A 17,663-nucleotide genomic window follows, 5' to 3' on the forward strand; every position below is an offset into this window, starting at 1 on the left:
TCTTAGCTTTTAGCCAGTCTTTGGTAGATTTACTGGTATGTTTTGGGTCATTGTCGTGTTGGTCCAGTTCTGCTTCAGCTTTAATTTTCTTATAGATGGTCTCACATGTTCCTCAAGCACCCTCTGATACATGGTAGAATTCATGGTGGATTTTATGATGGTAAGCTGGCCAGGTCCTGCTGCAGGAAAGGATCTCCAAACCATGACACTTCCACCTCCATGCTTCACAGTTGGTATGAAGTTCTTTTCCTGGAATGCTGTATTTGGTGTACGCCAAACATGTCCTCTTTTATGATGTCTATAATTCAATTTTAGACTCATCTGTCCATTGAACACTATTCTAGAAGTCCTGGTGTTTGTCTATGTTCTCTCTGGCAAACTTCAGTCTGGCCTTGATGTTTCTCTTAGAGAGCAAAGGTTTCCTCCTTGCACATCTCCCATGTAAGTTAAATTTGTGCAGTCTCTTTCTAATTGTAGAGGTATGCACTTTCACATCACCAGTAGCAAGAACATGCTGTAGGTCCCGTGATGACATTTTAGGGGTTTTGGAGACTTCTTTTAGCATATTGCGGTCTGCTCTGGGGGCCACACCTGTGCTGTTGGCAGTTGTTTGGAAAGTCATCCACTTGTATATTATTTTCTGGTCTTTGGAATGGCTAATGTCTAATTCTTTCTAGATATTTTTAAATCCCTTACCAGACTTAAAACTGCTACAATCTTCTTTTGGAAGGCCTCAGACAGCTCTTTTAATCTCACCATGGTGTTCACTCTCACTGCAGCAGTCATGAGCACATCATACTAAATTTTTGAGGTTTAAGTAGGGAAAACCTCCTTCAAAATGCTGAGTAATGATGTTCTAATCATGTGCATCTGATGTGTGATTTGAGTGAGGATATGTGGGGATGTCCTAATTTATTCCTCAGAATACACATTTTTGTGGCTATCTTTTGTTTCATGAGTAAATCAAGGAAATTTTTGTTGTTTACCTGTAATTACATCACTTTCTTTTCCAGAGAGAAATAAAAAAAAAGAGGAAGGTGGGAGGTATACGACGGTAGATGGAAGTAAGGAGACATACAGTGCCTGTGCCACGTATCCCCTGGGGTACATGTACCGCGTGTTAAGAACCTCTGCCCTAGTGGACAGGTAAAATGCAGACATATAATAGACATCTAAATAACTCCAAGGTGGGCCTCTTTCAGTGGAAAGGAGGCTCTGAAACAGAGTTATATGAGGTGGGTGAAAGAATAAATGGGAATAATCTAAGGAAACAGAGAGAATGACACAGGGACAAATTTGCCCCCCACCCCCGCCATCCTTTTCCCGTGAGTTTTGTCCCTGTCTCTGTCCCATTCCTGTAAGCTCTACCTTAATCGCACAAGCCTTGAACACTTATGATTTTAAAGTGTTTGAGGCTTGTGCAAATGAGGACAGAGCTTGCAGGAATAGGGCAGGGGCGAGAGCAGGAAAAAAAACTCACTGGGACGGGAAAATGAGTTCCCACGAGGACAGGGAAAAATTTGTCCCCGTGTCATTCTCTATAAGGAAATACTTCTTTATAGTAAACGGATGGTTTGCAGAACTGAGCAGGTACGAATCTGTCATAATTTTCTTTGTTTGATCTTTTTTGTTCTGCTGTTCTCTCTGTACAGGCTCAGCAGTCACTGGATCTTATTCAGTCAGAAATAGTGAAAGCTGCTGGAGACTCCAGTGTTATTGCGAACAGCAGTGTTTCCTCTGAGATGGTGAGTCTCTCTTTTTAGACTCTCTGTTCAACTAAGAAATGAGGTGTCCATCTCCCTGCCTTCATCATCATTATAATCATCGCCTCCCCCTGTGTCCAGCATCACTCCTCTGTGTCCCTGTGCCCTCCCAAGTCCATCTTCTCCCTTCTCTGTTCCTATTCTCTCCCATATCTAGCCATCTTCTCTCTGTGTCCATATACCCTCCCATGTCTGGCATTGCCCCTCTGTCCATTGTCCATTTACCACCCCTATTCAGCATTCCCCTTTGTATCTCTATACTCCCATCCATAAACGCCATCTCTCCTTTTTTTGCTTATCTCTGTGTTTAGCTTCTCCCCTCTTACTTCCTTACACCAATGTGTCTCTTGCCCTCTCTCTTTCCTTCCTCCCTTTGCTGTGTTCAGTTAAGTATTTAACTTCCTCTTTCTTCATCCCCTTGCTTCAACAATATATCTCTTTCCCTTCCCTTCTCTCTCCTCCTTCCTGCAGGTCCAACATATGTCTCCCTTTCTTCCAGCTCCAGTCTCCCCCCCCCCCATATCCCACATGGGTCCAGCACATTCCCTCCAACTCCAGTCACCCCCCCCCCTTTTGCAGGTCCAGCATATCTCTCCTAGAAAATGATACAGGGACAAAGTTTGTCTCTTCTCCGTCCCTGCCCTGTCTATGTTGACGAAAGATTATGAGGATATGTGCAAAGGACAAAGATTTTTAGTTTGGTTTTCTCTGGTTTTTAATCTCTTTTGTGGTTCATTTCACATATTTACTTAAATTAAAATCATGTTTCCAGTGCAATAGGAATGGCGTAGGGTTGTCCATGCCTGCTTGTGAGCATTGTGAAGATGTCAATCACAGCTTTTCAGCTTATCTTCCTTCCCAGTCTCTGCTGCCCTCTTCAGTTCTTCCTTTTGCAGGAAGGTGGTGCTCTGAACTGCTCCCTTTCTTTATTTTTGCTGTCATTTTTGGTTGTTTGCATTTTTTACGCAGCTCCAGGACAGGCTGTGTCTTTGGGGGCCTGTTCAGCCAACCTGTTGAATATTTGTGGCGCTCAGGGTTCTGGGCCCTCAGCATTTGCTTGCTTCCTTGACTTGGTCAGGAGCTTGAGCTCAGGCTGTTAGGCATGAATAGCATCCTTTGGGGTGCTCATTTTGCTGGCTGTGGTTTCTCTCCCTTTCTCTTTTTGTAGGTTGCTACAACCTGGAGGGTGGAGGCTCAGTCTGACTGAGATCCGACTGGCAGCTCAATGTTCTCAGCGTGATAGCTGACTGGAGGATTGAGGCAGAAAATCCCTCCAGATCCAGCTACTCTCAAGGAGCTGAGGCAGGCTGCAGCACCTTTTTCTTCATATTACATTACATTACATTACATTACATTAGTGATTTCTATTCCGCCATTACCTTGCGGTTCAAGGCGGATTACATTCCAACTAAAAAACAGGAATTACATACAAATTAAAGGAATAGAATAAGCGATGATATAGAATTTTTTTAGGTAATAAACATTGGATAAAGAGTTACCAAAGGGAAGTGGAGGTCTTTAGGAGGTAAGAATATGGTGAAATTATGGGTTTTAGATAGCATTTGATAGGTAAATGTGTTGTTAAGAGTAAGAGGTTTTAAGAGTGGGTGTGGTTAGGACTGTTTCAGGGCTTTCTTGAAGAGTATAGTTTTTATTTGTTTTCTGAAAATCTTGTAGTCTGGGGTGGTTAACAGTAGGTTGGAGATTTGGTTATCCATTCTTGCAGCTTGAGTGGCTAGGAGGCCGTCGTATTGTTTTGACCGTTTTACTTCCTTGATCGGGGGAGGTGTGAAAGGGGAGTGCGTTTTTCTATGTCTGGTTGAGGTTGCTTGGATGAGGCGATTGTTTAGGTAGGCTGGGCTGTATCCATTTAGGGTTTTGAATATCATGCAGTAGAATTTAAATAGTATTCTTTCTTGGATTGGTAGCCAGTGTGAGTTGATGTAGGCTTCTGTGATATGATCATGTTTCCTCAGTGAGTAGATGAGTCTCAGAGCAGTATTTTGGATTGTTTGTAGTTGCTTGGTCATCGTGGCAGGGCAGGGGAGGTAGAGGATGTTGCAGTAGTCTAGCAATCCTAGGATTAGGGATTGCACTATGAGCTGGAATTGTGATCTTTCAAAGAATTTCCGGACTTGTCTCAGGTTTCTCATTATTGCAAAGGATTTCTGTATGGTTTTATTTATTTGCAGTTGCATGGTGCAGCATCTGTCTATTGTCACTCCTAGTAGTTTTATGGTGGTTTGGATTGGATAGTTGATTGAGTTAAGATCTAAATTGGTTATAGTTGGGACTTTGTCATTTTCGAGGAGGATGAATTTAGTTTTATCTGGGTTGAGTTTTAGTTTGTGTTCTTTCATCCAGGTTGTAACTGTTTCTATTGTTTGGTGTATTATGTTTGTCATGGTGGTCTTTGGCTGATCATATGGTATGAGGATGGTGATGTCATCCGCATAACTATAGGTGGTAATGCCTAGGTTATCCAGGTATGCCCCGAGAGAGGCAGTGTATAGGTTGAAGAGAGTAGGGGATAGTGGGGATCCCTGTGGTACGCCGCAAGGGTTTGACCAAGGATCTGATTTTTCTTTGTTTGATTTTACTCTGTAGGTTCTGGATTTTAGGAAGCCTTCAAACCAAGAATATACTGTATCTGAGATACCTATTGCATCCAAGATTTGGAGAAGGATGTTATGATCAACTAGGTCGAATGCTGCAGTTAGGTCCAGTTGTATGAGAAGCATTTTTTTTCCTGTGCTGAGGTGTTGTCTGGCTGTGTCCATAAGGGAGCCCAGGAGTGTCTCTGTGCTGAAGTTAGTTCTGAATCCTGATTGCATGGGGTGGAGTAGGTTATGGTCATCTAGATAGTTTGTGAGGAGTTTGGCTACTAGGCCTTCTGTAATTTTGACATATAGCGGTATAGAGGCAATGGGTCTGAAGTTGGATGGTTGGTCTGTTGGTCCTTTTGGGTCTTTTTGAATTGGGGTGATGATAATTTCGCTGAAGTCAGTAGGGAAAAAGCCATCTGTGAGTGTTGTTTGTATCCATTGCAGAAGTAGAGTACGGAATTTTATACTGGAGGTGGTAAGGAGATATGCTGGGCAGTGGTTGAGGTCACAGGAGGCGTGGCTGTATTTTTTGTAGAGTTTATTGAATTCGGACCATTGTATGTTGGGGAATTGAGACCATGTTCTGTCCGCTGTAGTAGATTCTTTATCCGTGGGTTGGGTTGTGATTTCGTTTAGGTGGGATGGGGTAAAGTTGAGGGTGGCTCTGGCGTTAGTGATTTTGTTCTTGAAATAGTCTGCTAGAAGGGTGGCTGAGGGGGTTGGGTTGTTGTTAGTGGTCGTGTAGGGTTTGGTGTCCGTTAGGTCTTTTAATATTTTGAATAGTTTTTTGGTATCTTGGGTTTCTGTGCCTATAAGGTTTGTGTAGTGAGTTTTTCTCTTGTCTTTTAGTAGGATTTTATATTGTTTGTTAGTTTTTTTCCAGGCGGTTTTCGTTTGATCTAGGTTTGTTTTTCTCCATTTTCTTTCTAATCTTCTGCATTGTCTTTTAAGTTGGAGCAGATCATTGTCAAACCATTGGTCTGATCTTCTACTGGTTCTAGTTTTGGTTTGTAGTGGGGCTAGTTCGTCCTGGGTGTTGGTGGCTAGAAAATTCCAGTGAGAGATGAAGTCTTTTGGGTCGCAGTCCTGGAGTGTTTCGTCTATTTTTTTCCAGAATACAGTTGGCTCGATATGTTTGCGTGAGGTGTATGTTATTTTTTGGGATTTAGGTGTGGTTTTGTTCTTGGTCCAGTTAATGCTGAAATTGTAGGTGTAGTGGTCTGACCAGAGGGATGGGGACCAGGTTCCATTGGGTGTTTGAATTACTTGGGTGGTTGATTGGTGGGTCATGAAGGCTGCAATGTCTAGTTGATGTCCTTTTTCATGAGTGGTTTGTGGGTCTAGGATTTGGAAGGATAAGGCATTGAGAAATGCTAGACAGTTTTTTGCTGGTGTGGATTTTGGGTCTTCTAGGTGGAGGTTTAGGTCTCCTAGGATAAGGTTATATTCTGCTGTTAAGGAGTTTTGGTAGATGAAGTTTTCAAATTCAGGTCTCGTTGTGGTCCAATTTCCCGGTGTTATGTAACAGAGCATGCATGCTAGTGAGTTTTTTAGTGTGGAGCTTGTGAGATGACAGGCAAGGAAGTCCATTTGTGTGGTGGATGTTTTTTCTTGTATATTTAGGGTTAGGGAGTCTTTGAATATTATTGCTAGTCCTCCTCCTCTTTTTTTCTCTCTGCAGGTCACTGTTATTTTGTACCCCTGCGGGCATACCTCTGTTATTCTGGGGTCTGTGTCTGAGATTAACCAGGTTTCTGTGAGGAAGAGACAGTCTAGGTTTTCGGTTTTTAACCAATTTTTTATATGTTCTGTGAATACAGACTGTGATAGCCTATGGAGAAAATCAAGTGTGTGTGCGGGGGGGAGGGGGGGTCTGAAAAACTGTGATTTGACTATTTTAACAGTTAGCCTTGTTCTCCCCTCTCCCCCCAAATCCTATTGAGTGATTTTTGATCGGCCCTGAAGCATTTTAAATGCGCCGCAGTGGCCATCATGGATTTCCCAATTTTTTTTTTCTAAGTTCTCAAACTTTCTTAAAACACCTCAATTTGCCTCAAAATTGATGAGTCCTCAGACCCTAATACCCCTATATCATGCCTTATTTGTGCTGGATGGGCAACTGAAGAACATCTGTGTGCCATATACTGTGTGGCATGAAAAGTAAGGGCGGGAGCTTCGGGTTTAGCCCTTACGTAGACCTCTAGGGTGGAAAGAGGCGGATGAGCCCGTTGGGGAGTAAAATATATTCCAAACTCCCGAGACAGCACCTCTGCATCACAAGGGCGTAGAAGCTTTGTAGCCCAAGAAAAGATGCCTGTTCCACCCTAAAGGCAAGGAGACTTGGTCTCTCAGGTCTTTACCCCATAATTTATTAATCTCCTCTGAAGGCTTATGCACAAGGCAGAAGTCCATTGGTTCAGTCTGCAAGTGAGTAGACTATCACTCAGACCTCACTGGAGTTTCAAAGCACTTCCTCCATAAAAGCAAAGCACTTCCTCCATAAATGATCCTTCAGATAGGGACTCAGAGGACGAAGGGTCAGGTATGATCCCTTTACTGTCCCTGATGGGTGACAACCTCCCAGAGGACCAAGAGTTTTTGGCTGTGGATCAGGAAGATACCTCTGTCTGCCAACTTTTTAGATCCTTGAAGCTAATTGGGATCATTACTAAGTCACTCTGAGAACTAAAAATAGACCCTCTTTAAACACTGTCTTCATAGTATTTTTTACTCAGCAGGGTTTGGGTTCAACCCATGTCTTTTCTATGGTACCCGGACATGAGGGTCTTAATCACAGAGCCTTGGGAGATCCCTGAAGGCTCCCCGAGAATGGCAAAAACCATGGCTAAACTGTATCCCATGGATCAAGAATTCCGGCAAATGTTTACTATGCCTAGTGTAGACTCCCTGGTAGCCCAGGTGACCAAACACTCTGCCCTATTCAATGAGGGAGGGATGGTTTTAAATGAATAAATATGGTCCTCAAGAGGTAGTTTGAGGCTTTGACTTAGGAGTCAAAGCTGCAGCCATGGCCTTGTTCGTGGCACGGACCTCACACTCTAGACTAAGAAACCAGAGCCTGATGGACTCAGAGCCCCTGCCTCAGCTTGTGCTGGCAGACATAGACTACATAGTGGATGCCCTCTATGACATTATTAGAGTCATGGGGAAAGTATCAGCCTTTTCAATCACCGCCTGTTGTATGCTTTGGATCAGACAGTGGGTGATGTTGAGCAGACTCCCTTTTAGAGAACAGATGCTGTTTGGCAAGGGTCTAGATGATCTCAGGGCCAGAAGGATCACAGGCCAAAATCTATACCTGACAGCAAGCAGACCACGAGCACCTAGAGGCCAGAGCCAGGGGGTCCTTTCACGGCACTCTCATTAATATTCCATTGCAGCCTCCACTCAGAGAGCCTTTCCAGGTTCCAGACAGAGATTTTCTGGGTTCAGGAGGAACCAAGGTTCAAGATCCCACTCTGCAGTGCCCGCCAAAAAACCACAATGATGCCAACTCTCACGACACTCCCTCTGAAGATTGGCTGTTGGCTCTCAGGAGCGCTCCAGTACAACAGGGAGACAAAAAGGTTGTTCTGTTGGGCAGAAACTCACCTGCAGGTGATCTCGGCAATGCATGTGGCTGGAATGTACAATGTTCAAGTGGATTATCTCAGCAGGCAAACATTGTATCCAGGGGAGTAGATGTTGTCTGTGCAAGCCTTCCAGGCTATTGTGAGCAGATGGGGGTCAACCGACGTTCGACCTCATGGGCAACTGCAAAAAAACCAAGAAGGCAGAAAGGTTCTTTAGTTGAAAATAAGAGCATGGAAGTGCAGGTCTAATGCCCTGGTACAATCATGGCCAGAGACCGAGATGTTGTATGTGTTTCCTCCTTGGCTCATGATAGGCCTGATGATCCACCACATAGCTTATCATATGGAACCAGAGGTTCCCATAGCGGTGTATTGGCCAAGGCACCCATGGTATTTGGCTCTCATATGCCTACAAAAGGAGCCAAATCTTAATCTCCAGGTACATCCAGACTTTCTTTCACAGGTCGATTGCCCTAGAAGATCCAGGATGCTTTGATCTTATAGTATGGCTCTTGAGTGTGCAGTACTAGTCCACAAAGGGTACTCAGAAGTAGACATTGCTACTCTGCTTAAAGCCAAAAAACCGACAATGGTTTCAGTATATGCTAAGACATTTGGAGATATTTCAACGCTGGTGCAGGAAAGAGAAGCTAGAGCCGGGCAATGCTCTCATTCGTACTTGCGTTTCTGCAGGTTGGCCTTGACAAGGAATGGTGATGGCATCCCTTAGGATTCAGGTGTAGGAGTCTCCTGCTTTCGAGGCTGAAAGAAAAGAGCTTCGCTAGCAGTCCACCTGGACGTAGTCAGATTCACGAAGGTTGCATTGAGACTATGACCTCCGATTTGAGCACCATTTCCATCCTGAAATCTTAATGTAGTCTTACAGGGACACAGCAGAGCCCTGTAAGAATCCTTACAGGAAGTTTCTCTTATGGATCTGATAGTTAAGCAGTCTTTCTGGTGACAATTACTTCTGCTAGGAGAGTCTCAGAATTTCAGGCCCGGTCGTGCAGAGATCCATCTTTCCAGATCATGGAAGTGGGAGTGACTTTGTGGACAGTTTCTTGCTTTCTACTGAAGATCATTTCGGCAGCATTTCGTTACTGCCAGCATTTCACCCCACAGGATCCAAGAAAAAGGACAAGGCCTTAAAGATTTTGGACATCAGAACAATACTATTGCATTACCTGGAAGTAACCAATGAGTGTCATCTCTCAGACCATCTTTTTGTGTTAACTAATCAGGTGAGACAAGTCAGACCCACCTCCAAGGCTACCATCTCTAGATTGATTCATAGAGCTATATCCTTTGGCTGCATCAGTTACTGCAAACAGTCACTTGTCTCCTTAAAAGCACATTTGACAAGGGAAGTGGCCTCCTCTTGAGCAGAAGCTCGGGCAATTCTTTCTGAGGAGATTTAGCTACTTGGTCTTCCCTTCATACTTGAACCAAATTCTACAGGGTGAACATAGCAGCATGGGAGGATGCCACTCTTGGGTCCTCAGTCTTATGTGCAGACTCCTCTTTTCTACCCAAAAGTTTGGGGACTGCTTAGGGTACGTCCCTACAGTTCAGCATACAATTCCTTTTGTACTGTAAAAAGAGATTAGGTTCTTACCTTGATAATATCGTTTCCAGTAGATAGGAATGGTATACTGAACCCCCCACTCAGCAGTTATCTGATACACCTGCTTTCTGTCTTAAGCGTCATGGTCAGCTTCACAGTTAAAAATTTTCCTGTCAGTCAGACTATGGGATTATGAAAAAAGGGTGGAATGTTTGAGCGCCATAAATGTTCAGGCTTTTATGTTCTTGTTTAACATGTTTCCTCTCAGAGGCTTGTTATTGTTTTATTTATATTACTGTTTGTTCAGCAATTATTTTACATTTATCTGAGCAGATTAGACACTTGGTTTCGGGGAGTTCCCTGTACTCTTCCTCCTCCTCCTGTCTCTTCCTATAGAGCTGCTACCGACTTTGGTATGAACTGAAGAGGGCAGCAGAGATGGGGGAGAAGGAGGAGGTGCTGAAAAACTGTGACTGACATCTTCTGTAGAATGCTTACGAGCAATGTACTCACTGTGAAATGTGCTGAATGAGAGAAACTGCAGCTAGAGCTGAAAACAGCTCACCGGTGGATCCTTTGCCTCAGTGAAATGGAAATCTGAATTTCAAGTCTTCTGACTGCCCCACTGGCCTGACCACCATGGCCAGAGACCTCTGCTACTCTTGGACATGCTGCACAGATGCCTGTCAGAGGAATGCATTCTACCCACTAGAGGACAAATCTGGGGTGAGCAAGCTCCCAAGGGAACAGTCCCGGAGTATCGATCTAATGTGTAGGTTGTCCAGGGAGCTTACTGACAAGCAGGGAAATCCCCCAGAAGTAGACTTTTTCTAGAGGTCTGTGATTTCCCACAGTCAAGGATGTCCCCGCAGGGAACCTTCACAGCATGAGGGTGAAAACTGCGAACGAAAAATACTGAAATACCACGAAATTAAACACGAGCAGAAAAGATAAACTCCTACAGCCTGGCCTGTAGGAAGAACTGGTGAGCAGGGGAGCATGCTCAGTGATGAGGTATGAGGTGGAGGGGGCAAAAACCTCTGAAGTTGTGAGGCTTCCTACAGATCCTGGTGGGTGGACGGAAATAAACCACTGGTCCCGGAATAAAGTGGGATTGTACAAGAATGGAAGATTAGGTTCTTGCCTTTGGTAATTTTCTTTCTGTAAGTTCCTTATGGAATCAATACAGCCCACCCTTTGTCTACTCTGTCTATATCAGTATCGCCTGCCTATTTCTGCCTTGGAAGTTTCTCCTTTTAGGCTTTAGTATCTTCCAGCCAGCAGACATGCTCTATGGGGAATTCTGTATGAACGAATCCATATCTCTATTGAAGGCAGGTTTCCAGTTTGTGCTTGTTGCACATGGCAGGTTGGTTCCATGTTGTTACCATGTTCTTGCCTATGTTTCTTGTTGCCTGTTCATTAATTGTTCTTTTATCTTGCAGAGCAGAGCAGAACGCTGTTGTATAGAGGGGTGATTCCCCGCGCCCCTTTTCTGTCTGTTTTAGTCAAGTGATTTTCTGTAGCTTTTGGACTCGACTACAGGGGCCTCTGTGTTCTTTAGTCAAGTGGGAGGAGCAATGGAGAGAAAAATGTGTGGATTTCTGTAAGACCTGGTTTACGGGTTGGGGTGAAACACCCTTTAATATTGATTCTGTAAGGGACTTGCAGAAAGAAAATTACCAAAAATAAGAACCTAATCTTCCATTACTTTGTTCTTTAGCTCATTATCTATTAAAATTTAATCTGGAAGGCAGTGGTTTTCATTGCAAGGCCTGTGATAGAGAATGACACGGGGAAAAAATCTGTCCCCGTCACCGCCCTGTCCCCGGCCCACCATCTTTTGCACCGCCCCGTCACCGCTGTTCCCTTCACCGCCCCGTCACCGCCACCGCCATCCCTTTTACTGCCCCGTCACCGCCACTGCCATCCCATTCACCGCCCCGTCACCGCCACTGCCATCCCATTCACCGCCCCGTCACCGTCCACGCTGCATCCATATAAGCCTTAGTACTGTAATATTTAGCTTATTCCTTTCTTATAAATCAAAGTTCCTGTTGCTGAACTAGAGAAAGAGATGTTCAGCTGGCAGGGCTTTGTTTATAAATTTTTATCAACACAACTAATATACTACTTTATCCTAAAGCAAAAAATAAATAAATAGAATTTTTTTTCTACCTTTGTTGTCTGGTTTCTGCTTTCCACATCTTCTCATTCAATTCCTTCCATCCACTGTGTGTCTTCTCTCTGCGTCTTCCATTTGCTGTTACTGTGCCTCTCCCTTCACCCCCCCCCCCCTCCCAATTGGTCTAGCACCCATCTTCTTCCCTCCGCTCCCCCATAGTCTGGCATCTGTCTTCTTCCCATTCTGTCTTCCACATTTCCCTTCAGGGTCTGTTCCTCTCCACCCTCCTTCAATGTCTGTCTTATTCCTTTCCACCACCACCCTTTCCTCCCTCCTTTACCATCTGTTCCTTTCTACCACTCTTCAGCTCCTCTCGCGTGGCCTATCTATCTACCTTCCTCCCTCTTATTTTCATGGCACGTTACAATGTAATTTGTGCAAGCCACTGGAGCCTGCGAGCTCGGTCCCTGTCCCATCCCCACAAATCATCTCGCTTCTGTGCTCCTATTTTCCCCATTTCTAATATCTCCCCTATGTATCTGCCATTGCGCCCCCCCCCCCTGTGTCCATATACCATCCCCATGGCATGTCCCCTTTATGTCTCTGTCCCTATGCCCCATGCACATAATTTCCCCTCTTTCTGTTACCTTCCTGTGTCCAGATTTCCCCTATCTTCCTCTTCTATACCAGTGTGTCTCTTCTTTTCAACCCTATCTAGCTTTTTTCCCTCTTTCTTCCTCCCCCCCTGCTTCTAGCATCTGGCTCACCTGCCTGTCCTTCCCTTTCTTTCCTGCTGTGGGTTTTTCTTTCCATCTTCATCCCCTTGGCCCAGAATCCTTTTCCCTTTCACTCCCTCCTTCCAGTTTGAGCCGGGAACACGGGCGATCGCACGATCCCCGCAGCCCCCACCCGCCTGCCCAATCGATCCTAGTGTTTAGCCAGCTCTCTCCCTTCTCCTCACCTTAGTTTGTAGGTTTTGTTTTTCGGCGACCTGCACGCTTTCCCAAAGAGCCGCGCATGCGCGGCTGCTCAGTGTTCAATCTTCTGCTCTGCTGCAACTTCCTGTTTCCGGTTGCGTTAGAGCAGAAGATCGAAACTGAGCAGCAGTGGGTGTGCGGCTCTTTGATAGCGTGCGGGTCGCCGAAAAAGAAAACCTACAAACTAAGGTGAGGAGAAGGGAGAGAGCTGGCTAATCACTAGGATCGATTGGGCAGGCGGGTGTGGGCTGCGGGGACCGCGCGATCCTTCATGCCTCATTGCAGGGACAAGACCATTCATCGCTCCACGGGGCGGTGAATGGCCTTGTCCCCGTCCCCGCAGCGACTGCTAGTTTTCGTTCCCCGTTTTGGCGGGTTACCCGTGGCTAAACCCGGTGGCCACGGGTAAACCGCCACCGTGTCATTCTCTAGCCTGTGAGCCAGTGGCGGCTCGCGGCCTGCGCTGCAGACCGGATTCCAACCCCACCCCACTGCAAGGGATCCAATGCTTCTCCTTCCTGGTAGCTACTCTTTCACTCTTCGGGCCACCAACAGTATAAGTAAGGTAAACATGCTGTCTTTGGCAGCCCAGAAGCTTTCCTTGTGCTTCAGCTTCCTTTCTCCACAAAGGGAAGTTATATCAAGGAGGGACTCGTCAGCAGAAGGAAAGCTTTGGTGCAGGCCTCAGAAGATTCTTCTGTATGGTGTGGCTGAGGCTTCAGCTCCTGAAGGTAAAATAGGCATAAAGAGAGCTGAGGAGGAGATGCCAACCTGGGCAAGATTTATTTTTTTTTTACTGTGGGATCAAGGCTTTTTACTGCTCCCATGGGGCAGTAAAAATCCTTGCTCCCATTCCTGCGATTTATCGCAGGAACCCATACCCATGTCATTCTCTATTGTATAACTTAGCAGATTACTCGGCAAATTATTTTTATAGCAACAATTACAATAATGAAAGCCCAGTTATGGTATTACAGTGCTGAGATTCCTTTCAGCTGTTTGATGATTCTGCAATAGGATTTTCCTTTGCAGTGTAAATTAATGTATGGCTTTTTTGTGTTAGTTTTCATCATGTGCATTTCCTGCAGGAATCTGAGAGAAAAGAGAAGGTGTCAGCAAGTTTGAATCAGACTGTGATTCAGTTACAACAGCTGCTTCAGGCAGTGAACCAGCAACTTACAAAAGGACATGAACACTATCAAACAGTAGGTAAGAAAGCAGTCATCTGTTAGGAATAAAGTAAAAATAGTTGATAAGAACATAAGAATAACCTTACTGGGTCAGACCAATGGTCCATCTAGCCCAGTATCCCATCTTCAGAGGCCAATCCAAGTCACAAGTACCTGGCAAAGAACCAAATAGTAGCAGCATTCCATGTCATCGAACCAGGCCAAGTAGTGGCTTCTCCCAGTCTGTTTCAACAGTAGTTTATGGACTTTTTCTCCAAGAACTTGTCCAAACCTTTTTAAAAACAGCTACATTAACTGCTCTTACCACATCCTCTGGCAATGCATTCCAGAACTTAATTATTCTCTGAGTGAAAAAAATATTTCCTCCTATTGTTATTAAAAGTATTATTTTGTAACTTCGAGTGTCCCCTAGTCTTTGTAAATCTTGATGCTGTAAAAAATCTATCTACTTGTACCTGTTCTACACCACTCAGGATTTTGTAGACTTTGATCATATTTCCCCTCAGCCATCTCTTTTCCAAGCTGAGGCGCCCTAAGCTCTTTCATCTTTCCTCATAAGAGTGGAGTTTCATCCCCTTTATCATCTTGTTTGCTCTTTGAACCTTTTCTAGTGCCGCTATATCTTTTTTCAGATAAGGAAACCATTACTCAAGGTGAGGTCGCATTATAACATTCTTAGCCTTGTTTACCATCCCTTTTCTAATAATTCCTAGCATCTTGTTTGATTTCTTGGCTGCTGCTGCACATTAGGCGGAAGGTTTCAGCATATTGTCCAGGATGACATCCAAATCTTTTTCTTAAGTGCTGACCCCCAAGGTGGACCCTAGCATCCATTAACTATGATTTGGATTATTCTTCCCAATGTGCAAACTTTGCATTTGCCCACATTAAATTTCATCTGCCATTGGACGCATAGTCTTCCAATTTCCTAGTCTGCATGCAGTTTTTCACAGTCTGCATGTGTTTTAACAACTTTGAACAGTTTAGTGTCATCTGCAAATTTAATCACCTTACTCATAGTTACATTTTCCAGATAATTTGTAAACAAGTTAAATATCACCAGTCCCAGGACAGATCACTATGGCACACCACTATTTACCATCCTCCATTGAGAAAAATGGCCATTTAACCCACCTGGAATGCTGCGTCCAGCACTGGTCACCATACATGAAGAAGGGACACAGTACTACTCGAAAGGGTCCAGAGAAGAGCGATTAAAATGGTTAAGGGGCTGGAGGAGTTGCCATACAGTGAGAGATTAGAGAAACTGGGCCTCTTTTCCTTGAAAAGAGGAAACTGATTGAAAAAGAAAGATTGTTCACCCTCTCCAAGGTAGAGAGAATGAGAGGGCACTCTCTAAAGTTAAAAGGGGATAGATTCTGTACAAACATAAGGAAGTTCTTCTTCACCCAGAGAGTGGTAGAAAAATGGAATGCTCTTCCGGAGGCTGTTATAGGGGAAAACACCATCCAGGGATTCAAGACAAAGTTAGACAAGTTCCTGCTAAACCAGAATGTACACAGGTAAGGCTAGACTCAGTTAGAGCATTGGTCTTTGACCTAAGGGCTGCCACGGGAGTGGACTGCTGGGTACGATGGACCACTGGTGTGACCCAGCAGCGACAATTCTTATGTTCTGTCTGATAACCAACTCTTAATCCATAATTGAACATTGCCTCCTATCCCATGACTTTAATTTTCTTGGGAGTCTCTCATGAGGAACTGTATCAAAAGCTTTCTGGAAATCTAGATACACTGCGTTAACCGGCTCACCTTTAACCACAAGCTTATTCACACCTTCAAAGAAGTCAAGGAATTTGGTGACGCAAGTCATCCCTCGCCTGAACCCATGCTGACTCAATTATGTTTGTCTTCATGTTCTACAATTTTATTTTTTTATAATTGTTTCCACTATTTTGCCCAGCACTGAGGTTGGGCTTACTGGTCTGTAATTTCCAGGATCTCCCTTTGAACCCTTTTAAAAAATTGGTGTAACATTGGCCACCCTCCAATCTTCAGGTACTACAGATGATTTTAGTGACAGGTTACAGATCACTAACAACAGATCAGCAATTTTATGTTTCATTTCTTTCAGTACCCTGAGATGTATACCATCTGGTCCAGGTGATTTATCACTCTTTAATTTGAGAATCGGAGAACAGTCATAAATTCCCTATTTTAACTGAAACAAAAGTTATAAACCTCCATTCCCAGTTTGATCTTAATGTGACAGTTTGTCCTTCCTGAGTTGCCCTCTTCTGTTTTTAGAACTTCAGTTGTTCAAGATTGGCAGGATATTAAATAAAATGAAACATACTATAAACCATCAATCAGTTTAAAGAATAAATATACTTCTAAATATAGGGCTCTAATCTTTGAACTTTGTTGTCAAATTCTGGTCCTTGAAAGCTCATGAACTGGCGTGCAGGATAACCAGCTATGCAAATTAGCCATCAACCAAACGTGTTTGTTAAATCTAAATCTTTTAAATATCACAAAATGTTTGTTTGTACTCCTCAGTTTTGAATAGGCACTTTCAGTTCTCTGACAGAACCAATTTAATCTTTCAGGTAACAATAATGACTCACTTTAGCATCTGTGTTTACTTGGGTACTTGGTCAGAAGTATTTAATGAAAGATGAAACATAGCTCATCTCCTGTTTACCTAAAGTTAATGGTATTGTTTCAGATTCTGCTGTGATCATATGTATGGTTGGAAGAATGTATGTGAGATCAGTGTTAAAAGAATTTTGCAAAACTGAACAAAATCAGATGTAGCTGAGACAAGATTTTAGCTATGAATAATGTTTGTTGAAAATGTAGTCAGTATTGCAGTGGATAGTGAGGACATCAAAATAACTAAAAAAAAATACAATATATCTCTTGTCTTGCATATACAGTACCATTTAAAAATTTTGTATTTTAAATGTTCTTATATTCTAGTCTGACTGAGATCTAAGTACTGTATTGTCGTTTTCTCTTCTACTTCTCTGGAGTTGCAGTCTGTCAGATAACTATTCCTCTTTTGGGTCAAACCATGTTAATTACTGTTAAGGTAGAGCCAGAATATTTGTTCACTTGGTAATACTTAAGAAATTCTATTCATTTTTTTTTTATTCTTTTGCAGGATAAAGTCACCAAGGATTAATTTTGAGGGTAGCAGAAGGCACTGTATTATATTTTGCCAAATTGAAGCCTTATTTATGTTTTCACCCTTTCTACTTTGTCAGACACTGTGCAGAACTTTGTCTTTTTTCTAATCCTTATTAGACTACTGATTTTAAAATATAAAAAAAATAAAACAAAGGACACAACTTTACAGATGGCTTGGGAGTTTAGTTTTCTAAGAAAATCTGTTAGGTTACTTACAATCTTTATGTTCCTGAAGATACAACAAAAATGTAATTAATCTTATTTTGCTCAATAAAATTTATTCAGAGGAATGAAACGTGGTAAAGAGAATAATGTAAGAAATGTAATCTTTAATACTGATGCACACTGTTTTACTTAAATATATTTTGGGAGTAGCTGCCTCTGACTTCAGCCTCAAGTAAACACTCCTTTTCTTTTGCTAATTTAATCATTTTTTGTAATGGTGTCAGCAAATAAAGGGATGCTTATTATTCACTGTTTGTCTTTTGTAGCTAATTTCTAGCCCCAAGAATCGCTTGTTTCTTAAGCAGGTTTAAGGCTATCTACTTGAATCCATCCAAGGGAGCAAGTCTATACAGAAAAATACAAGTTTTAAGTCATATAAACCATTTACAGCTTTCAGTACTATTGTTTTATAAATTGTAGTATGTATGGCTGGGCATAAATATAACCATTGTGTGTTGACACATA

At 43.2% G+C, this 17,663-nt stretch overlaps 1 protein-coding gene across 2 annotated transcripts in view; it reads left to right on the forward strand.

The window, feature by feature from the left end:
- The window catches only part of KTN1 (kinectin 1), a 270,856-nt gene extending 253,408 nt beyond the window's left edge, over positions 1–17,448 (forward strand). For both annotated transcript variants that reach the window (XM_033950824.1, XM_033950825.1), the window contains 3 exons: positions 1,653–1,745; positions 13,720–13,840; positions 16,948–17,448. In XM_033950824.1, the coding sequence (XP_033806715.1) occupies positions 1,653–1,745; positions 13,720–13,840; positions 16,948–16,952 (219 nt within the window). In that variant the 3' untranslated portion in view covers positions 16,953–17,448. The remainder of the gene's footprint in view (positions 1–1,652; positions 1,746–13,719; positions 13,841–16,947) is intronic.
- The last annotated feature ends 215 nt before the right edge of the window (positions 17,449–17,663 follow it).

Source organism: Geotrypetes seraphini, chromosome 7 (assembly GCF_902459505.1).
Source record: "Geotrypetes seraphini chromosome 7, aGeoSer1.1, whole genome shotgun sequence".
Classification (NCBI taxonomy): Eukaryota; Metazoa; Chordata; class Amphibia; order Gymnophiona; family Dermophiidae; genus Geotrypetes; species Geotrypetes seraphini.